The sequence below is a fragment of the Nicotiana tomentosiformis genome, chromosome 1 (genome assembly GCF_000390325.3).
Source record: "Nicotiana tomentosiformis chromosome 1, ASM39032v3, whole genome shotgun sequence".
Lineage (NCBI taxonomy): Eukaryota > Viridiplantae > Streptophyta > Magnoliopsida > Solanales > Solanaceae > Nicotiana > Nicotiana tomentosiformis.
The window spans coordinates 17,294,054-17,303,848 of NC_090812.1; the positions used below are offsets into that span (position 1 = coordinate 17,294,054).

At 37.9% G+C, this 9,795-nt stretch overlaps 1 protein-coding gene across 1 annotated transcript; it reads right to left on the bottom strand.

The window, feature by feature from the left end:
• Positions 1–5,998: 5,998 nt before the first annotated feature.
• Positions 5,999–6,634, bottom strand: LOC138903505 (uncharacterized). Its single transcript, XM_070191758.1, has one exon. It carries the CDS (start codon positions 6,632–6,634, stop codon positions 5,999–6,001), a length of 636 nt encoding a protein of 211 aa, XP_070047859.1.
• Between the last annotated feature and the right edge of the window lie 3,161 nt (positions 6,635–9,795).

The window sequence follows — 9,795 nt, forward strand, 5'->3', positions numbered from 1 at the left end:
GTCTAACCTTGAGTGGGGGAATTAACCCTTAGGCATCGAGTCTTATGTGCCATTTGTGAAATATGAAAAGCCGTGTATACGAGGTGACGAGTACATACTCGGGCTTATATGTGTAAAATATATTGGGTTAAGGTCTTAGGCATATTGTGTAGTAAATTGGATAATTGTTGGTATTTATTAAATCATCTATTTTGCCATGCCTCAATTCGTGTTTGTTGAATTTATTTTTATATGACAATTTGATGTGATTATTACTGTATATTTATGTGGATTCCGTGAATTGATGATTTGATATTTCTTGGAAATTAATTTTGTTATGGATATTCCATCTGCAAATAATTAATTAAATAAGCTTAAGAAGATGTGTTTATATAATTATTAAGAATTTAGATTAATGAAGGTGTTGCCCTATACTGAGTATTTTCCATCTCTGTTGATTGTTTTGAGGTTTTATATACGTTGTGTGGAGCCTTGGCTATTTATTGAGAAATTTATTAATTCTGCTACATATTTGGAATTTGGTTGTCGTCGATGGCTAATTGTGATATGAATTGTTGTATTGTGTTGTGGTTTAAACACTCTCCTTGATCTTATTTATGCTTCCTACTTGCTTTTTAATGATATACATGTGCTTGGTAAGAAAGAGTGTAAAGCACGAAGGGTAATGCCATATCATTTGAATTATATTATCATGAGAGGAAGAGTGTAAAGTACGAAGGATGATGCCGTGCCATTTGAGAGTGTAAAGCACAAAGGGTGATGCCGTGCCATTTGAGAGTGTAAAGCAAGAAGGGTGATGTCGTGCCATTTGAGAGTGTAAAGCACGAAGGGTGATGCCGTTCCATTGAGAGTGTAAAGCACGAAGGGTGATGCCATTCCATTTCATTTATATTATCAGGTAAAGATGAGAGTAAAAGCACGAAGAGTGATGTCGTGCCATTATTTTTATATTATCATATATTCATGGCACGAAGGGTGTTTCCGTGCAGGCGAGGACGAGAGACATACATTATATTACGATATCGTTTTGTTGTGTATACATTCATGACTTTATCTTGAGATGTTATTGTGCATCTATGTTTTCTATGTGACTTGTAGTCGTTGTTTCTTCTTGTGTGCCTCCACTTTATTTCTTTTATTGTTATTGGCATTTCTCCTACCTAGTTGGTACTGTTATATGTATGCACGGTGAGAAAGATATAAATGCACGAAGGGTGTTGTTGTGCCAATTGAATTGATCTACATATATATATTGGGTGAGAATGAGACAAGTGCATGAAGGTATTGCCGTTCCATTTGATGTGATATATTGAATATATTTCTCACGCCATGAAAGTTAAATGAGGTGTCACATGGTGACTTCTATTTGAAAGAATTATATTAGAAAGATATTTACTTGAAAGAAGTATATTTGAAAGATATTTACTTGAAAGATATTTACTTAAAATAATTATATTCGAAAGACATTTATTTGAATGAATTATAATGGAAAGATATTAATTTGAAGGAAGTATATTCGAAATATATTTATTGAAAAGCATTATATTCTAGAGACTTTTTATTGAAAAACTTATAGATAAAAGATGTATATTTTGAAGGACTTGATTAATTGGTTGTACCTGTGTTTATTATTCGTTTGAGCAATATTTATGGTGTTCATGTTGCCTTGCTGTTTAAATCACAAGTTGATTTGTGTTGCTATCACTGCTATTTGTTTTCTATCGGATTGATTTGATACGTTTCGGCGTAAATTATAAAAGTTGGAAGATTTGGAAAAACTCATAATTCGATTCGATGCACGATTCATAATTTCGGCGTTGTTTGACGTGGTTTGAAGCCTTGACTAAGTTCGTATTGTATTTTGGGATATGTTGATATAATTGGTTAAGGTCCCGAGGGCCTCGGGTGGATTTCAGAAGGTTAACGGAGCAATTTGGACTTGAAGGAAGCTACTGGAAAATGGCAGCAGTTGTTGGAATCACACCTGAGGAATTTTGGACGCAGTTGCGACCTCGCAGAAGCGAGGATTCCACCGCGTAAGCAAATATGGAAGGTCATGGCAGTGGTTACAGGTGCGAAAACATTCCCGCACCTGTGGAACCGCAGAAGCGGGAAAGGGAGGCTCAGAAGTGACTTCTTTCGCAGATGCATAGGTTGCATCGCACCTGCGAATGCGCAGAAGCGGAAAGGAGTCCGTAGGTGCGATGGGGTTTTTGGCAGTGGTATTTCGAGAAGCGAGAAGGGTCTCGCAAAAGCGGCTTCGCAGAAGCGCAAATATGTCAGCAGAAGCGGAAACTGGGCAGAATGTTTAAGGACAAAAAATGGTCATTTCGTCATTTTTGTTTTGGATTTTTGGAGCTCGGATTTGGGCGATTCTAGAGGAATTTTTCACAAGCTCGGTTAGGTTAAGTGTTATATATCCTAAAGTGATTATATTTCATGAATCTATGGTTATATTCATCATTTAATTCGGATTAAATGGAGAAAATCAAGATTTTTGCAAAATCTTCCAAAAACAAAAATTTAAGATTTGGAGGTCGAGTTGTTATTGGAATTCGATAAAATTGGTATGGTTGAACTCGTATCAGAATGGGTGTTTGGATTTCGTAAATATTATGTCGGGTTCCGAGATGCGGGCCCCGCGTTGACTTTTGTTGACTTTTTAGAATAAATTTTTAAGTCGACGTTTAATTATCCGGAATTATTTTTGATGAATTTTAATGAAGTTATACAATCAATTTGGATAGCTTTGAGCGGTCCAGAGGTCAATTCAAGCAAGAAGGCGGTTTTGGAATAACATTATAACTTCAAAAAAGTAAGTATCTTGCCTAACCTTGAGTGGAGAAATTTCCCCTTAGGCATCGAGTCTTATGTGCCATTTGTGAAATATGAAAAGCCGTGTACGCGAGGTGACGCGTACGTACTCGGGCTTATATGTGTAAAATATATTGGGTTAAGGTCTTAGGCATATTGTGTAGTAAATTGAATAATTATTGGCATTTATTAATTCATCTATTTTTCCATGCCTCAATTCGTGTTTGTTGAATTTATTTTTATATGACAATTTGATGTGATTATTACTGTATATTTATGTGGATTCATTGAATTGATGATTTGATATTTCTTGGAAATTAATTTCGTTTTGGATTTTTCATCTGCAAATAATTAATTAAATAAGCTTAAGAAAAGGTATTTATATAATTATTAAGAATTTAGATTAATGAAGGCGTTGCCCTATACTGAGTATTTTCCATCTCTGTTGATTGTTTTGAGGTTTTATATACGTTGCGTGGAAGTTGGCTATTTATTGAGAAATTTATTAATTCTGCTACATATTTGGAATTTGGTTGTGGTTGATGGCTAATTGTGATATGAATTGTTGTATTGTGTTATGGTTTAAACACTCTCCTTGATCTTATTTATGCTTCCTACTTGCTTGTTAATGATATACATGTGCTTGGTAAGGAAGAGTGTAAAGCACGAAGGGTAATGCCGTACCATTTGAATTATATTATCATGTGAGGGAGAGTATAAAGCACGAAGGGTGATGCCGTGCCATTTGAAAGTGTAAAGCACGAAGGGTGATGCCATGCCATTTGAGAGTGTAAAGCACGAAGGGTGATGTCGTGCCATTGAGAGTGTAAAGCACGAAGGGTGATGCCGTGCCATTTCATTTATATTATCAGGTGAGGATGAGAGTAAAAGCACGAAGGGTGATACCGTACCATTATTTTTATATTATCATATATTCATGGCACGAAGGGTATTTCAGTAGGCGAGGACGAGAGACATACATTATATTGTGATATCGTTTTGTAGTGTATACATTCAAGCCTTTATCTTGAGATGTTATTGTGCACCTATGCTTTCTATGTGACTTGTAGTCGTTGTTTCTTCCTGTGTGCCTCTACTTTATTTCTTTTATTGTTATTGGCATTTCTCCCACCTAGTTGGTACTGTTATATGTATGCACGGTGAGAAAGATATAAATGCACGAAGGATGTTGCCGTGCCAATTGATTTGATCTACATATATATATTGGGTGAGAATGAGACAAGTGCACGAAGGTATTTCCGTGCCATTTGATGTGATATGTTGAATATATTTCTCACGCCAGGAAAGTTAAATGAGGTGTCACATGGTGACTTTTATTTGAAAGAATTATATTAGAAAGATATTTACTTGAAAGAAGTATATTTGAAAGATATTTACTTGAAAGATATTTACTTGAAATAATTATATTCGAAAGACATTTATTTGAAAGAATTATAATGGAAAGATATTAATTTGAAGGAAGTATATTCGAAATATATTTATTGAAAAGCATTATATTCTAGAGACTTTTTATTGAAAAACTTATAGATAAAAGATGTATATTTTGAAGGACTTGATTAATTGGTTGTACCTGTGTTTATTATTCGTTTGAGCAATATTTATGGTGTTCATGTTGCCTTGCTGTTTAAATCACAAGTTGATTTGTGTTGCTATCACTGCTATTTGTTTTCTATTATTTTTGTATGTTATATTGCACAGATCATTTGACTAGTGAGTGTCTTGACTGTACCTCGTCAATACTCCACTGAGGTTAATCTTGATACTAACTGGGTACCGACCGTGGTGTACTCATACTACACTTCTGCATATTTTTGTGCAGGGTCGGGTATTGAAGATATCGGATTTGGACGGAGATTAGAGTATGATCGCAAGGATTCAAGGTAGGACTGCTTGGTCATCGCAGTCCCTTGGAGTCTTTCCATTTTATTGTACTGTTAATTTCTTATTCGATCAGTACTGTATATTCGATCCTCGAGATAATTCTATGTATTTAGTTAGAGTTCGTAACTCAGTGTTACCAGTCTTGGGGGGTTATTTGAATATTTTTGCTGTTGATTTCGATACTTGTATAAAATTATATGTTCAAAAATTTTTTTAGCTTGAATTGTATTTATAATCGGCTTACTTAGTCTTAGAGACTAAGTGCCATCACGACGCCTGTGGTGAGATTTTGGGTCGTGACACTTCCTCGTGATGCGGAAGAATGCTCCTCAGAACGAGTTGCCCCAATTCAACTTTCTTGGGTCGCACTTTCTTGTTGTAGGCATGCGCCATTCTTTGTTGGTACAACTGCCCGTGGCAAACTGCGGCCAATCAATTTTCATCAATCATGGCCAATTATTCTAACCGGGTTTTAACCCATTCATCATCCTCGATTTGGGCTTCAATAATGATCATAATAGAGGGAATCTCGACTTCTGCAGGTATTACGGCTTCAGTGCCATAAACCAATAAGTAGGGAGTGTCTCCAACTTATGTGCGCACAGTTATGCGATATCCCAATAGTGCAAAAGGCATTTTTTTATGCCATTGTCTGGAACCCTGAACCATTTTTCTGAGGATCATATTTGTAGTATGGCTGCAATGATAGTTTTAGGAATACCAAAACGTTAAATAATATTGGAATGCACGAAGTCCACACTGCTTTCTTAGTGACGGCTTTGAAAGTGACTGCTTCAAACCACTTTGTGAAATAATCAATGGCAACCAAAATGAATCTGTGTCCATTTGAAGCTTTCGGCTTGATTAGCCCAATAACATCCATGTCCCAGGAAACAAACGGCCAAGGCGCTGACATAGGATGCAACTCCAAAGGCGGTAAGTGAATCAGGTCACTGTGTATTTGACACTGATGAAATTTTCGGACAAAACTAAAACAATCTTTTTCCATGGTCATCCAGTAATAACCTACTTGGAGTATTTTCTTTGGAAGGATATACATGTTCATGTGGGGGCCACATACTCCTGAATGCGCTTCGTTCATGATCCTATCAGCTTCTCGAGAATCTACACATCTCAACAGATTCAAATCTGGAGCTCTTTTGTACAGGATCTCCCCACTCAAAAAGAAATTGCTCGCAAGCCTTCTAATAGTTCTCTTTTCATCCTGACTGGCCTGCTCGGGATATTCTTTCATTTGCAAGAACCTTTTGATATCATGGTACTATGGCTCACCATCTGGTTCCATTTCAATTGCATTGCAATATCTATGCCTTTGTCGAACTTGAATTTCTAACGGGTCAATATGAGTATTACCTGGGTACGGCAGCATTGAGGCCAGAGTAGTTAGTGCATCTGCTAGGTCATTGTGGAATCGAGGAATATACTTGAACTCGACAAACTTAAACTGTTTACTGAGATCTTCCACATGTTGTCTGTAAGGGATAAGCTTTATGTCTCGCGTTTCCCACTCGCCTTGAGCTTGCCGGAAAATTAAATAAGAATCCCCCATGATTAATAACTCTTGTACATCCAGGTCAACCTCCATATTCATTCCCATGATGCACGCCATATTCATGCCCATGATACAAGCTTCATACTCGGCAGTATTGTTTGTATACAAGAACCGAAGTCGGGCCGTGGCCGGATAGTGCTGACCTGTTGGAGAAATCAGAATTGCCCCAATCCCTACGCCTTTTGCATTCACAGCCCCATCAAAGAACATTTTCCAGGCATTGATGTTCTCTGGAATCACTTCAACCAAGTTTACTTCCTTTTCTGGAAAATAAGTGCTTAAGGGTTGGTATTCATCATCGACCGGGTTCTCAGCTAGATGATCCGCCAAGGCTTGAGCTCTCATTGCCATACGAGTGACATAGACAATGTCGAACTCAGTGAGCAGGATCTGCTACTTTGCTAACCTTCCGGTAGGCATTGGCTTCTAGAATGTATATTTCAAAGAATCCATCCTGGTTATGAGATATGTTATGTAAGCCAGCGAGTAATGTCTGAGCTTTTGGGCAACCCAAGTTAAGGCGCAACAGGTTCTTTCCAACAAAGTGTACTTGACTTCATAACTGATAAACTTCTTGCTCAGATAATATATGGCTTGTTCTCTCTTCCTGTTTACATCGTGTTTGCCCCAGGACACAGCCGAAAGAATTTTCCAGGACTGTCCGATACAAGAACAAAGATTTTTTCGATTCGGGGGGAACCAACACCGGTGGGTTTGACATTTATTCTTTGATTTTATCAAAATATTCTTGACACTTATCTGTCCATTTGATCACTGCATCTTTCTGCAATAGCTTGAATATGGGCTCACATTTGGTGGTAAGCCGAGCGATGAATCTGCTGATGTAATTTAATCTCCCTAGCAGATTTATGACATTTTTCTTGCTCTTTGGAGGTGCCAAATTCTGAATATACTTTATCATTGTCGGATCTAATTCTATACCCCTCCGACTGACTATAAACCCAAAGAGTTTCCCAGATTGAAATTTGAATGTGCATTTAGCTGGGTTTAACTTCAAATCATACTTGAGCAACCTCTCAAAGAATTTCCTCAGATATCGCACATGATTTTCTTGCATTCTAGATTTAATGATCACATCATCCATATATACCTCAATCTCCGGATGCATCATATCATGGAAGATGGCAGTCATAGCTCTCATATAGGTTGTCCCAGCATATTTCAGACCAAATGGAATGACCTTGTAATAGTAAGTGCCCCAAGGTGTTGTGAAAGCGGTCTTTTCTTCATCCTCCTCATCCATTAGAACCTGGTGATACCCAGCGTAACAATCCACGAAAGATTGTATATATTGTTTAGCACAATTGTCAATAAGAATGTGGATGTTTGGTAATGGAAAGTTGTCCTTGGGACTCGTCTTATTCAAATCCCGATAATCAACACAAACTAGGGGTTTTCCGTCTTTCTTTGGCACTAGAACCACATTAGCCAGCCATGTAGTGTATCGGACCACTCGTTGCACACCAACTTTTAATTGTTTGGTGACTTCTTCCTTGATCTTATCACTGACGTCAGTTTTGAACTTTCTTTGCTTCTGTTAGACAGGCGGATAACCGGGATAGGTAGGAATTTTGTGTACCACCAAATCAACACTCAACCCTGACATATCATCATAAGACCATGTAAACACGTCTTTGAATTCAAACAAAAGTTGGATCAAGGCATCTCTAGTTCTGTCATCAGCGTGAATGCTTATCTTAGTTTCTCGGACCTCTTTTGAATTGTCCAAATTAACTGGCTTAGTTTCATTTCAGTTTGGCTTAGGCTTATTCTCAAATTGTTCCAATTCTTGATTTATTTCCCTAAAAGACTCATCTTTCTCATATTTCGGATCTTGATTCATTATTTCAAAATTAGATAGTATTATAGGATCATGAAATTTGCACGCATATCATGTTATTAAAGTCCGCATAATTATAACTGAAAAGAAAAAGAAAAGAAAAATAGCAAAATTAGAAAAAGAAATAGAGACATCTATGAACGATGAAATATTGATTTTATTTCATTTAATTGAAAGATATAAGGGTTTACATTAGTATTTAAAGACAATAAAGTAAAAATATTTGAGTTACACCCTAAGATAACTCGTAATGCAGAAAAGATAGCAAGACTGAACTACCGAGATTCCCACCTGACAGTGAATAAAGTAGCCTCCCAGTTCTAGAGTTTGAAATTTTGTCCCATATACTGCACCTCGCCACGGCTCGTGCCTTCCCTGGGCTGGACCATGTTGGATTCAAATAGCATTTGTTTCATAGCTTCACAGATATCATCAATTTCTTTAGCCGTGAAGGTCTCTTCTTCTTCCTCCACATACTTTTGTTTGACAAATGATCGGGCTAGATGTGGGATGGGTTGTGACAGGACCCACCCATTTTCTTTGCGTTTGTCAGCTCATGTTCTGTCAGCCTCTGTAGCTCGGAAACCCAACCCAAAAGACTTCTCATTGACGACCAGGGAAATGGGCTCAGTAATGCCCTGCGGAGATTCTCTGAGCCCCTTTTCGGGCTTGTACCCATTTCTGATCATTTGGGTGGCAACCATAATTGAAGCATTAGACAAACAATGTGGAGGTAATGGGACCCCCTCTTCAAACTTGTCAGCGACCACAATTTCAAAAGCTTGATACATTATGTGCCACTGCCTTCCCTGGCTTCAAGACACGGGACTGAGGGGTCCCGGTAAATAGATTGCTCATCTTCTCCATGGACAACTATTTCTTGATTGTCATACTCAAACTTGACCATCTGATGGAGAATGGAAGCAACAGCTCTAGCGGCATGAATCCATGGTCTGCCCAGAAGGAAATTGTATGAGGTTTCCATGTCCAAGACTTGGAAGGTCACCTCAAAGTCCACAGGGCAATAGTTAAGATTAGATCAATTTCTCTGATTATGTCCATCTTAACCCCATCGAAGGCTCGTACACAGACATTATTGGCCCGAATTCTTTCTATACCGATTTCCATCCTCTGGAGCATTGAAAGGGGACAAATATCTACTCCATATCCGCCGTCCAGCATCACCCTTTTCACATAGTAGCCCTCACATTTAACTGTCAGGTGGAGGGCTTTGTTGTGGGCAGCTCTCTTTGTAGGCAAATCATCATGGCTGAATGAGATCTTATTGACCTCAAAATATCTCTCGGACATTCTTTCCAACTGTGCAACAATAGTTTCAACTGTGACATACGCTTCATTCAAAGATTTGAGGAGCATTTTTTGGTGTTTATTTGAACTCAACAACAGAGATAGAAGTAAGATCTGCGAAAGAGTCTTCCGGAGTTGGTCGACTATCGAGTAATCTAAAGTTTTCATTTTCTTAAAAAACTCCTCAGCTTCTTCATTGCTCACGAGTTTCTTTGATGGCATCTGATTGTCCTTGTTTTGTTTAGGTCTCCTCAACTTATCTAAGGTATAGTACCTCCCCAATCGAGTCATCTCATTGACTTCCCCCATAACGTCTTTCCCTTTGTAAGTGATAATT